The 14,109-nt window shown below is 36.6% G+C and overlaps 1 protein-coding gene across 3 annotated transcripts in view; it reads right to left on the bottom strand.

Moving 5' to 3' along the window:
- PCSK5 (proprotein convertase subtilisin/kexin type 5) overlaps nt 1-14,109 on the bottom strand; it is a 500,900-nt gene that overhangs the window by 220,497 nt on the left and 266,294 nt on the right. For all 3 annotated transcript variants that reach the window (XM_068974738.1, XM_068974739.1, XM_068974741.1), the window contains exon 10: nt 10,804-10,907. In XM_068974738.1, the coding sequence (XP_068830839.1) occupies nt 10,804-10,907 (104 nt within the window). The remainder of the gene's footprint in view (nt 1-10,803; nt 10,908-14,109) is intronic.

Raw genomic sequence — 14,109 nt, 5'->3', positions numbered from 1 at the left:
ACACCTTTTGCAACTAAACGACAACATCCCACTCTGGGGCACATGACTTGTTGAGTCAATTATAGGCTAGATTTCAGTCTCCACTCAATTTCCTTATTTGATTCCCTAGTTCAGTTAAATAATCTGTACAAAAACTATGGTACACCCTAACATGTAATCATAGACATCATGCATTTTTAGGTATATCCTCTGATTGTTTAATCATATATAGCTGGAGTTTAGTGCAAGTTTTAGGCTTGTAAGATGCACAATATTGAACTCTGGAACAAAGCTGGACACATATCTTTTACCTTGGTTCTAAAGACAATTCTGAGGGCAAAACATATAAAGAAGAGCAAAGGATTTCCAGACAAAACCATCCCATAGAGTATATTAAGAAAGCATTGACACTGTAGCCTCTGGCAGGCTCAAAAAATGTATGCAGCTTCCTAGGACTACAGATGATTCTAAGTTTGCTTCACAGCTAAGAAAAAGAATACTAATGTAAAACTTAAGAAAGGGAAAAAGTCACTTATAAACTGTAAATGAATCTGTCACTCTACCTGCAAGAGTCTCACAGTGACTCTAGAAACTAACCAGAATTGTGTCACTGGCTTTCTTTAAATGTCTGCAAACTGACATGGCAAATTCAAAGACCACAGCTCTATGTGAAAATAATTCAAATATTGGAAGTTAAGTGGCTTTCTGAAGGTCATGGTGAACAATAATAAGCAACAAAAAGACTGGTTTGAAGGAAATTTGTGAAGTCTTCTTAAAGTACAGGTTTTGGCCTGACACTTTTCAAGAAGCAGTCTCTTCACCACACCCTTTGCCCTGGGTTTATTAAAGAGCCATTTCTAAAAGCATTTCTTTGTCTTTACTTAAAAAAAAAAGAATTTAGCAAAGATGATTATATATACCACCTCTATAACTCTCCTCATTTAGGAGACCAAGAGATGATAAAAAATTCCACTGAATGTCACAACCTTTGAGGTGAGGAATGTACAATTGCATGCTAAGATGAGAGAAAACATCATGGCAAGAGCATTTCCACCCATTTTAGCAAGTCAGTTTCTTCTGTCCATGTCATTTAGCAGCACATATCATAGGACCCACAGATTTACACAATCAGGTTAAAAAAGAAAACTTCGACATCAAAGCAACTGGAATTGACTTTCTTGTTATCCAGCTCACTTTCTCAAATCACTGCAGTGGCTCCAAAATGTTTTTCAAATCAAATAAGAACTTTTTACTCTAAGATTCAGGTAGCTTTGTCCTCAGTTTCTTTTAAATTACTTCACTCATCACATGACACCTACCCTTTTTGCATACTGGCCTCACTCTCTCCTCCCTTATCCTGACCAATGCTTTTAGCACAGCTGTTTCCTCCAGTTCTAATCCCCAAATCCTCCAAGATATAAAGAAAAAAGTAATGCATCTGTTTAAACTAACTGCTTTATAAACTATTTCATACAAGTTTTGGTTCCCAGGAGTAGCTCTCAAACTGAGAGTTCAACAGTCTCTTTATACTCATCTATGCCTCTCATCTAGGTTATATACATACCATTAACTCAAATCACTCATGATCAGCAGATTATGCTTTTTTTCAAAACTTCTGAATCTACCTATTGTTTCTTGAAATCCAAGTAGTCTTCCAGAAAAGCAGAGAACACAAATAAGGAAATTAATTCTTCATCCAGAACCATCAAATAAAATCTTGGCAAACGGAAACAAGAACCCAAATCAGATAAAATAGACTACAGAGAGGGGGGCAGAATTACAAGAAATATGTGAATATAGTAGTGAAAGGCACATTTGCAAGGGAGAGTGGAGCTAGTTTCATTCCTAAGCTACATTCTGTGTGTGTGTGTGTGTGTGCATAGATATACATATATATATATATAAAATGCATGCTCCATTTTTATCCTATAAATTTCTACCAATATTAACCATTTATTAATTCAATATTAAATGTTGTATGAGAAAGATGCATAACATGTAGATGATCAAGTTCCCTGAGTGTCTACCAAGAAGGAAGAGCTGTGCTCAACTCTGTATATGATACTGTTTTCCTTCTTCTTCCCTTTGCCACACACTGCAGCTAGGATGAATGGTCTTCCAGCTTTTCCTTGATTGAGTCTTAGTATGTGCTATATACCTGGCCTGAAATGTTCTTTACATCTGGTTAGACTTTGGACCATCCCCTTACTCCTCAAAGTCTCTCCTTAAATTAGGTCTTTTGCCTAGTATGTAAAGTTTAAAAAGTTGTAATTTGTCCACACAGAAGCTTGTCCATGAATATTCATACCAGCTTTACTCACAACGCCCCCAAATGAGAAACAGTAAAATTATCCATGGAAAGGGGAATCTTCGTGCACTGTTAGCAGAAATGTAAATTGGTGTAGCCCCTATGGAGAAGAGTATGGAGGTTTCTCAGAAAAACTGAAACGAGAACCATATGATTCACTAATTCCACCCTTGAGTACATATCCAAAGAAACCAAAGCACTAATTTGGAAAGGTACATGCACCCCAATGTTCACAGTAACATTATTTATAATTAGTAAGATATGGAAGCAACCTAAGGGTCCCTCAACAGATGAATAGATTAAGTAGACATGGTATATATACACAACAGAACACTACTCAGCCGTAAAAAAGCATAGAAGTTTGCATTTGCAACAACATGGATGGACTAGGAGGGAATTATGCAAGTAAAATAAGTTAGAGAGAAAGACAAATACGGTGTGATACCACATATATGTAGAACTTAAAAACTAAAACAAACTAGTGGATATAACAAAAAAGAAACATTCACAGATACAGAGAACAAACTCACAGCTATCAGTGGGGAGAGGGAAACAGGAAGAGGTAAGATACTATATACAAAATAAATAAGCTATATTGTACAACACAGGGAATATAGCCAATATTTTATAACTATAAATGGAATACAACTTTTAAAAGTTGTGAATCACTATGTCATATACCTGGTATTTGCATAATATTATAGATCAAATAGATCCCAATAAAAAACAAAAATTAAAATCATCTATGAAATAGTGAATGATAATACAAATTGTGGTACATTCTTACAATAGAATATAGGTCAGTAATAAATAGAATATACTTAATGATATGGATGAACCTCAAAAAAATATATGGAGAGAAAGAAGCCAATTTCAAATAATCCTATCTGTATGAAAGTCTACAAAAGACAATCTAATCTATAGTAATAGCAAATATATCTGGTTGCACAGGGCGGGATTGAGGAGGTGGGGGGGATAAGAAAGAATGCAAAAGAAATTTTGGGGGTGATGGGAATGTTTTACACCTTGGCTGTGGTGATGGTTATATAGATGTATACATCTATACATTTAAAATAGTACTTCTTATAATATGTAAACTCACTCCAATAAAGTGAAGAATGTATGCGGATTTCCAGATGTACTGTTTATTTGTTTATAAAGCTGGGATTCAGTCCCAGGTTATTTGACTTTGGAGCCCATGCTCCAAACTACTATACTAAGTGAGTTTTTTTTTTTTGTTTTAAATTAACATAAGAAAATCACTGTTGAATTTTAAAAATCTCTGTAAGAGAATGTGCATGTATGTGCAGCTAAGTGTTTTTCGATAAGACAGCCTTGGCTTAAGTCTTTCAGGCATCTTACTTTAGAACTGGATTCAGAATCCAATTATTAGTGATTCACATGAATCCATTTCCTTACTTCATGGTTAACAACACACTTTTGGTCCGAAATAGCACTGGCCCTGGTTGATCACTCCCTGTAATTACCAAGTTTACAGCTTGATGATTTTTATCTTTGTCTAAAATATCAATTGTAACCACAAAATATTAAGCTTTGTTAACATGAAGGATAGCCAAACTCATTTGCTGAAAGAAGAGTTTTAAAAATACCTAAGGAAGTCCAGCCTGACTGGAATTAGCAAAATTGAGTTTCATCAGGTGATAACACAAAAAGAGACATCAACTGTCTCTTAAGTATACAAATTTTGCATATTGTTAAAAAATCAAATCTTATGCTTGTAGCATACATTAATGGCTAAAGAGTTGACAGGACATTTATAACTACAATTAGTTCAGATTTCTGTCATTAGTTCCTATGCTAAAACAAATTTTCAAGATTTAGTAGGTTGATGTCAAGGTGATATTTAAACATGAAAATTAATTTGCAAAACAGTAGAGCTGTGTTTATATATGATTATAATATAGTCATTGATATGCAATTACGGAATAAAAGGAAGACCTATTGTGCTAATTTCATTACAAAAGCCTTAATGCATTTTGTCTTGCTGACTCAGATAATTTAATTAACTTCACCCCTAAAACAGTATTCTAATTCACAACGTAGTTCTGTATCTTTATCCTTATTTTGCAGTAGAAAGCTGTGACATATGAAAATACACTTTAAGAGTCTTATCTTTGTCAAGGCTCTTTTTATGTTTGGTATTTTCCAATTTCAAAGCACTTTTCATTCAACTCAGCCTTCTCATTATGTTTGGTATTTTGTTACCCACATTCTAAAAACCCAAGATACAAAAACTTTAATTGGTTTCTTCAAAGGCCAAAGAAAATATCAATAACAGACTCTACTAGAATAAGATTCTTAAGACTGTGGCAAAACCACAAAATTACTCTAAACATAATTCCCTTCATTAACTAATTATATCTAGTAAAGAGGTAACAGTCATGTAGTACAACCATCATTTTAATTCTATTTTGAAGAAGGATTTTAAGTGTGAAACCACATACATTTAAAACTTCTGTGTGCAGGGGTATAAAACAAAATTATCCCCAAAGTCTAACAAACCTAACACTACCATTCAAAGACCAGCAATGAGAAAACAACATTTTGTTTGCATTTTCATTACCAGAAAATATTTTTAAATCTCACATATTTAGTATGTATGAATAGAACACTCTGATGGGGCAAGTGAGCACTGTGAATACAAGACTCCAGATTGAGCAGTGATCAGGCAGATGGCTGTCAGGGGTCCTATATTGCTGTTCCCAGGTAGATATTTAGGTACATCATCCGAGAGACAAAAGAATAAAAGTAAAATCCCTAAATTATGTGTGATTCATATCTTTTTTATAAATGAGCAAGAAGGTAAGCTCATATATTCAATGATCAATAAATGCAAAATGAAAGGTTTTAAGTTAATATATTAAATAAATACGAGTTCATAGAGTACAATGGAATAAAACTCAGAATCATGAAAGAAACTCAGGTAGCATTTCTAGGGAGCAAATTTTATTAGGTAGGATCAAATGTATTTATATACCTCTCGGCATTTTAAAACAACTAAATGCTTTATTTCTGAAAACAGGATTGGGACCGAAGTCAAGCATCTGATTTGAATATTCCCCCCGACACTGACCAGATGAATAACATTTCACTTTGACCTTTTTTTGAAAACTTGATGTGCACATTTCCAATTAAGGTACATTATGGACTTTAAACATAGCTGCCAACATCACATCAGCATGCTAGGTGGCAAAGATAAAATGTTATTTGTACAGTGAAATAATATGATAACAATATAGCTTTACTCTTTCAAATGGTAACACATCAGATATCACTTATATACGCAAAAAAAAAAACCCACACATTTCAAAACCTTTCGTTTCAAATCAACACATGGCATGCTTAATGGTTTCAGCACTTCTAAATTCTTTTTAAATAAGTGTTACAAACTGAAAGCAAGACAAATAGGTACTAAAAATATATTGGAACATCTTAAAATTACTAGCCCTACCAGTAGAAATAAAATGATGGCAATTAAAAGTAATAAAGGTTATTAAAAGTTAAGGGCCTTTGAGGCTAAGAAGTCATGTTAGACTGTCAATTGTTTTCCCCAGTGGGAAATCAGTTAGAAATAAACATGTAAAAATCTAGTAGTTTAGTTGTGGTCAAAGAAAGAGTCAGTGGGGGATGAGGAGGTTTCAGCAACATGCTGGTAGAAATAAAGAGACTTACATAGTCTGGGAGGGCAGTGAAATGGAAGACGTGGTAACCTCGCTCACTTAGTTGTCATTTTGATTTTCAATGACATTTTTTTCTTTCTTTCGCCTAGTAAAGATGACAGAAGTTCCTAATTTATTATCTGACGTCTATTCCTGTTCCTAGATTTAAGAGAGTTTAACTGTATAATATCAAGTTATCATATCGAAATACAGACACTTTGAAAAAAAAACTATAGCATTGATGTTGCATGCATTCAATTAGACTTCTCATAGCTGCATCAGCAAACCAGGGCTATGGATGCGGGGGAAAGATTCAGTGAGCACAGCCCAGGAGACTGGGGGAAGAGATGGGTAGGAAATAGGTAGGGTCCTCAAATTTAAGCAGAAAGAGGGAGGGGTTCTTCCTGAAAGGCTCTGAGCCATGGATTCTAGAAGAATGCAGAATTCAAGCAAGCCCTCTCTAGGGCCCTAGGATCCATACACCTTCTTTGTAAAAACAGAACTCATCAAAATGTATGTGGCACGCCACAGGAGAGATTCTTTCATTAGCCTTCTGCTGCTCAGGCTGGGCTGCATTTTAGATGGTGAGAGAAGGATCACTGACACTTTTATAAACATGAGCCTGAAAGACTGATTGGATTTGACTGGAGGGAGAAAAAATTATAGTGTAAACTTCTGTTTCTGTAGGTAAATCACACTGCAGCCAGATCACAGGAGGCAAAGTCATAGGACCTGGACATTTCCTTCTGCGTCTGCTCTTTGGGTGTGCTTCATCATGTGTTGTGCTGGCCTGCTGACAGTGTGCAGGAAATATTTGTGAATAAGTAAATCAGGAAAAGAAAGAAAGAAAGAAAGTGAAGTCGCTCAGTCGTGTCCGACTCTTTGTGACCCCATGGACTGTAGCCTAACAGGCTTCTCTGTCCATCGGATTTTCCAGGCAAGGGTTCTGGAGCAGGTTGTCAAATCAGGAGACTACGTAAATTAAATTCCTTGAAGAAAATCACCCAGATGGCAAAACCCTCACTTCAATGGTTGATTTGCACATTTTAAGGAGCACGAGGGGGTTATTAAAAAGAGCAGAAAGAAAAAAAAATAGAAAAGACATTTCATAAGAGCAAAGGGAAAAAAGGAGAAAGCAATACTAAAGAAACTCCCAGACAAATAATTGAATGCCAAAGTTGTCTCCAGGCATTATAAATGTTGGTCAGTAGCAAAGATACTGGAATTTGGATTTTAGTTCTCTAGTGGCAGATAGCACATCTGTTGATGTGGTTTCATGCAAATACTTTCCTATTTTCATGCATAATCTCAGATTATTTGATAGATGCATCATATTTATTCCATTTATTATTAAACTATCTTGGAAGAGGTTTAAAATCAAAAGGTGTTATCTGAAACTTAACTAGGATTATTCACAGTATGAACATATCAAAACAGCATCCAGTTAGTTTTCATAGGTATGTATTCCTTGAATTATGTTTATTTTAAAAAACAGATCTTCTACAAAAGGTATTTTATCTATATTAGATTATTATTATTATTATAAAGAAGCAGCAAGATAGAATCATCTTAGTTCAGTTAACATTGTTAAAAGTTAACCTACCATAACATAAAAATGTTGATGAGTGGCTTCCAGGTTTGGGGCTGCCTTCACTGTGAATGGATCTCATGGCAGGACTGTTTATAAATTGATCTCACTGTAAGGAGAGTGCAGAGAAAGGGGAAGAAAGTTCTCTGCATCCAGCTCATCTGTAACTCTGCTCTCAGAGAAACGCACAGAGAAGTCAGTCCTCCCTAGGCAACTTCCTTGCCTGAATGCAATCTGTCCATGCCAGTTAATGGAAGCCAGCAGTTGCTTCTGGAAGGAATGTCCTTCCAGGGGCCAGGAATCCAGGCCCATAACACATGTAGGTAAGAGTGGATCAAGTCCGCCTTGAATGGAGACCCACATCAGTCTAGATCTGATAGCATCTGGGTCTGTTCTCTAATTTAGATGGACCACACGTGGGTAGGTTCAAAGATATGTAAGGATGCTGTATGAAAGGCACTTGGCAGGGTTTGGGGAAAGACTGATCTGTAGGGTGCTGGCTTCTCCCAAGTTACCAGTGAGAACAGACTATCAAGTCCATTGATGGCGAGACCCCCAAACCCAACTGGTTGCTAGACTGAGCTGTCTGCTTTACCAGGTGAGAAAGAGGAAGTCTGGACATTAATACTGACAGCCCCATTGCAGAAGAGTACCTGCCACCCAGTTTATGAAATTCTAGTGATTTTAAAAAAAAACAAACCCAACACCCTACTCTTCATACAAGTTAAATCACTCAACATGGGGCCATAGGAGCAAGCCCAGGGAAGCGCAGGTGTTTTCAGATTTGTTTCGTACCTACATCTCACTCAGCATTAGGACCAAGCCCAGTGGTAAGGGAGCACACCCAGGGTTGCAGGCTTCTGTTTGCAGGCAACTTCTGTTGCCTAAGGAGAAACACTTGGCCGTGTGTTCCCTCTAAGTAAGGCCTGCAAAAGCTGGCTGACCTAATTTAAAATATGAGCTCTCTTTGCATGAACATTTTCCAAGCCTTCCCTATTTTTTGTTCATTCAGTTCTTATTCCATAAAGTCAGCCCATCTTTATCCAGCCCTAGTGACCTGCATTCCCCAACCCTTGCCTGCCAGAGCACGACTCCTCTCCTGCTAGCCTCTGCCTTCATTGCTTTTATTTGTGGGATGCTAGGGAGGGGATGAGAATGCTTAGAGAAGGGAAGAAAATGTCAAAAATTCTTCTTATTATGATCATGTTTAGATGAAATATGGGGCTCGCCATCAACAAAATTACAAAACAATTCCGCTGGGAGTCCAGACCATTCAGGGTAATTCATCTATGAAAAAGCGAACTTTAATTGTTACTCTTGGCAGTAATCTAAGAGAAGAGTGAAATATTATACTAAATATTGCCACGTGCAATAGTAAAACGCTCTTTGCCCCCTGCCAGAAGCAGAGGATAGCCCCCTTCAGACTCAGGTTTGGATCTGGTGAGATTCAGTCTAAAGCCTCCGCTTCCCCCTGTCCAAAACCAACAGAGGTTTTCAAAAGAGTTGCGTTTTTTTATTAGAACCATTTGCTCTTTTTAAGTTGCCAAGAAGGAATAAGTAAAACTAAGACTTTTATTTGGGTTAAAGTTGATTCCTCAGCTTCATGGAGGTCAATGTACTTAGTCTATGAACCTTCTACTAAGAAGTTCATTGCAGTGTTGAACCAACCAAGGTTATGTTTTCATCCCTTCCCCCACCTCATCTTGCTCCCCAAACTCAACCCCTTGACTGCTTGAATTTATAGTAGGGGTTGGAAGCATGTGGAAGCTAATCAAAAGGAAACATACATATGCCAAATTACATTCTGGATTTTCTCGAACAACTGAACTTTCAAATGTTTTTTTATGCTGCACATAGCATTTACTATTTTGGGACTGTGTCTTGATTTGGGCTTCAGAAAATATGATCCCAATTGGTATTTACAATGCTTTCGATTAAAAGCTCATTGAACACTGCTGCATTAAATAGTTTACAAGCATGGAAAGGTATTTGATAATACTCAAAAGAAGAGGGCTAGTCTTTATCTTTTCTAAAAGTGAAGTCTTCAGTGAAGATGTTAGTCAAAGAGCTCTTTTATATGGCACTGGTTAACTGGCATATTGAAAGGTTTTGGCGAAGCATGAGACTCCAATAAGCTTGCAAATAATTTTTAAAATTACACGTTACATTTTCAGCATGAATATTTATATACATTGAGTATAATACACTATGGATATATGGATTTCATACATAAGATATTCTATGCAGTTAATATTATTTAGCTTCTAAACTAAGTTGGGGAAGTTAGGGCCTGGAAAAATGAAAGGACTTGCCCAGGATTATTCAGCTTATTACCAATGATCTGAGGACCAGAACTGCAATTTTTTCCTTCTGTTATGGAATACTGTTTTTCATCTATAGGGATATATAATGATACAAATATTATTTGGGAATAAATGTAAGTCTGCAGATATGACAAAAAGTAATCTTTGTTATAACTTAAATTAATGGTTTAAAATTTAGGTTATCTGAAACCTGAGTAAAGATACTAAACTGTAGGACATCCACTTTATATAATTATTTTCTTTTGATTATAGCATATGTTACGGATGACAACAAACAAAACAGTTACTGTTAGTAAGATAGTTTGAGGGAACTATAATCCTTATCAGCCATGGGAAAAACAGTTAGCACTTATTATAGCCTGTGTACACTTGCATAAGACTGCATTATGATGCTTCAGAAGAATTATTAGTTTATGTAAAGTAATGTCATAGAATTAGGCCTGTTTTCCAGTTTGTGGAAGTTTGGGGGAAAACAAAAACAAAATATACAGAAAGCATAGCCTACCAACTAACAGTGCTACCCTCAAAGGAACAAAAGATACCAGCTGTTATTAACTGGAAGTAATCACTCCAGAAGGTAAGGAATTTTTAAATTCATTGTTACAAATATCACTCAGATAATCAAGGACAGCAAATAGTAAGCTAACGAGGAGCCTCATAGGTCGACAATACTTGGGAGATGGTTACCTTTAAAAAATCTGACCTATGATATGGGAAGCCAAGGAAATCTGCCATAAATATGTTGTTTTAATTTTTTTAAAAGAGGAATCTGCCTTTTTAATTTTTTTACTAAGAGATCAACCTCTTCCTGTGTCAGTACAAAATGTAAAGTTTCTGTGGAGGGGTTCTGTTTCCTGCTCTCCATTTAAAATGGGGGAAAATAAAAATATTTTGCCTGTGACAGAAGATGAAAGAAGTTCTCACCCTTAAAACCAGCAGCATTGGTTTTCCAGTCATTAGCGTTCAAATGTCCTGCACGGGAAGTCCTGACAATAACATGCTGCACGTCTCTCCAGGTCAGAAACGGACTGGGGAAAGACAAGGTAAGAATCATTGTACCAAAAAAAAAAAAAGATGGGGGAAGCAGAGAGTCACAAGCAAATTAAAAAAGCAAAAGCAAAAGGGCAAAGTACTAAAAACAAAGGGTCAGCGATTTGGGTTTGGGATAAACGAATGCCAAATGCCGCTCTTGTTTTCAACTTGGAGAGGTGACGTTAGTCTTAGGGAGGCAGAAAATGTAACCTTTAATTTGAGAAATAGTGTGATACTAGTATGTAAGGTTTTAAAAGGGTGAGGATTTTCAGTTTCCTCAAAAAGGCTCCCAATTCTGGCCCTGTCATCCTGTGTGCAGAATCTTGCATCATCATTAGAAAATTACAACAAGCTAAAGCCAAAACTGAAGGGCTCTTGAACATTGCTTGTTCACTTATTTAGCCAGGCAGTAGACTTGTAATTTAACAAAGAACTTAGCAATGTTAACCATTCTGGATGGATGTGTGGGATATGAAAAAAGTCTGAATTGAAACTGAGTCTCCATTTTCAGTGTTCTGAAGGAAAGAGGATGTGGTACAGAGCCCAACACTGGGCACCAAGGCACAGACAGCTATGGGAGTGATCTTAATTTGCAATAAACAGTTATTAAATTTTTGAATATCTATTATGGCTGCTGGCACAGAAGATCACAGACACTACTGAATGGAAGATACTTTCATCAAAGAACTGCAAAACTAATAAACACACAGAAAACAAATCTGAGTACATATTCACAGTCTTTCCTTCTCTTTCAAAGAACATGTTATTTCCTAGACAGCATTTGACTCAGTGCCTGCAAGAAATTCTAATCAGGATACTTATTCAATTCAATCTTGAATGTGAGCTATGACTCTTTTCTTTTCCTAACTTGGAAACATGGCAACTTATCATGCAGCTTGTGTGGTTATTTTCTTTGCTTCTCATCTACCACCTTCATTTTAGAAAGGATATTTGCAAGGGATGGGTCAGAACATTTGGAGGAGGAGAGAGAATGACTCGCTACCTCCCTGGAGGTATGACAGGGGCAGGTGGTAATCTCTGCACCCCCTCATATGGGCATGTATGTACTCTGGTGTGTCTCCATGCAGACAGAGAGCCCGCTATCTTTACAGCTAACTTTCACTGATGAAACTGCACACTGCTTCACTTGATACTACATTTTCTTATCATACTCACCACATCCATGTTTTTGAGGGTGGCCTCCTAATGAGAGGGGGCCCAGCGACCTTTTTCTGGCTCCTTCATTTTCTATCTATGTGAAATTGACTTTTCAAAGAGTCAGTTTCCCCACTTAGAATGTGGATGCTAATATCTACTTTGTTGTACCAACTGAATCAAAGTATGGTTGCCCTTTGATCAGTGTGGAGGTTAGGGGTACCAGTCCCTGAACAGTCAAAAGTCTGAATATAACTTAAAGCTGGGTCTCCATACCCATGGTTCTGCATCCATATATCCAACCAACAGCAGGCTGTGTGGTACACAATTAGTGAAAAGAAAATCTGCATATAAACAAAACTGTGCAGTTCAAATCTATATTGTTCAAGAGTCAACTGTCATGCCAAGTATTTAACCTAGTTCCTGGTGCATAAAAAGCCATTAGAAGTGGTAGACAGTACATCATTTTGCTAAAATTAATAGTCATAGTTCCTATTTAATGATCTGAAAATAAAGGAGATGGGGATAGAAAAGTACTACAGAGTTCTTATACCTTTTTGTTATGTTCTCAGATGAAAAATGAGAGAGAGAGATTACTGTCATTTCCAAGGTTTCCATAGGGAACAAGCTAGGATCCTGACTATTTTGTAAGACTGCATTAACAAAAGAACTTACACTAAGGAATTAAAACCCAGGCACATGAGTTTTAAAGATATGAGAACAATGAAAGCAGACTTGTTTTTGCTTTGTCTTGATACAATATTTGTTAGGAACCAACTTTAGAACCAGACAAGGTACAACAACTCTCAAGAAAGGGAGGGAGGTTGTGTGCAGGATTCCAGGAAGCAGAAGAATTCTGGTTCTAAAACAGTTAGCATATTTGGTTCTTACTAACTAATACTGAATCCACAAAAACACAACAACAACAACAAAAACCCTTGGTACATTCAATGCGTTACGGTCAGGAAAATTAGAAGAATGAGTCCATGGATAATTCTGAACACTACTCTCAACATAAGATGTTTTAGTTCTGCCTGAAATGCAATGTTACTCTCCTTTCCCTTTTCCAGTCTAGTTATTTGGGTGAGGGGCGAAAAGAACAACAAAAAGTTCAGTGTGGAAAGACATTCTAGTCACTTATTTATGGGAAAGCAAAATCCACTTAAGTGAACATGTATGCTTTTATTTTTTTCATGAGCAAACAGTAAGGTACCTACAAGTACACTTGGATTTGATAAATATATCTAAATCAACCTTGTAATTTTAAAATAACATTTAACACACAGTTGAAACTTTCACATAAATGTTACCCTTCTGGGGAAAAAAAAAAAGAAATCACACAAGTTTTCTTGTTACCTATCACCAGGGTAAAATTCCTTTAGAAATATCAAGCACACAGTTCTGACCATTGGGAAATCATTTCCCCAGTGACCCTTAGCATTAAAAATAGAATAGTAATAACAGAACAGGAAACACTTATCTTCTACCTTAGGCACTTGTATTCAGGCACATTCAGGAAGTCTCCTGCATTCAACTCAGCCTGAAGAAATAAGAGTTACTTGCTCTCATGCTGAGTTGCAAAAACTAATTCTTGGAGTGCTCATAATTAGAAGGGAGAAATTAGCTTCAGGAAATTGAAACTACACGTGGAAATAAGGAGGCATTCACATAATTTTACTGTGACATTTGATAATGCACAACTTCAGAAATGATTTAATTTCAAAATTTCCTGAATTTCAGCAAAATAAAGTGAGGAAGATAATAGGGGAAACCAATGTGTTTTTAAAGCAGTGGTGTTCCTACCTGGGAGGGTAATTGATGAGCTCGGGAAATAGCCACAGGTTAAGTGACTAGTATCCTGAGAGAACTCTTATTTATGAGAAAGTCTGAGTCACACTTTATGACCTACTTGTTTCATGCTCACAGGGATGATGTAGGAGTGAAGAAGTCATCAAACATGGAATAAGCCACATACAGAGCGAAAGCAGGCTGCCCTGTACCGTGAATGCCACAGTACCTGACAGTAACAGAGGGCCCCCTGAA

Source organism: Capricornis sumatraensis, chromosome 6 (genome assembly GCF_032405125.1).
Source record: "Capricornis sumatraensis isolate serow.1 chromosome 6, serow.2, whole genome shotgun sequence".
NCBI classification, from domain to species: Eukaryota; Metazoa; Chordata; class Mammalia; order Artiodactyla; family Bovidae; genus Capricornis; species Capricornis sumatraensis.
This window is presented reverse-complemented; position numbering and strand designations above follow the sequence as displayed.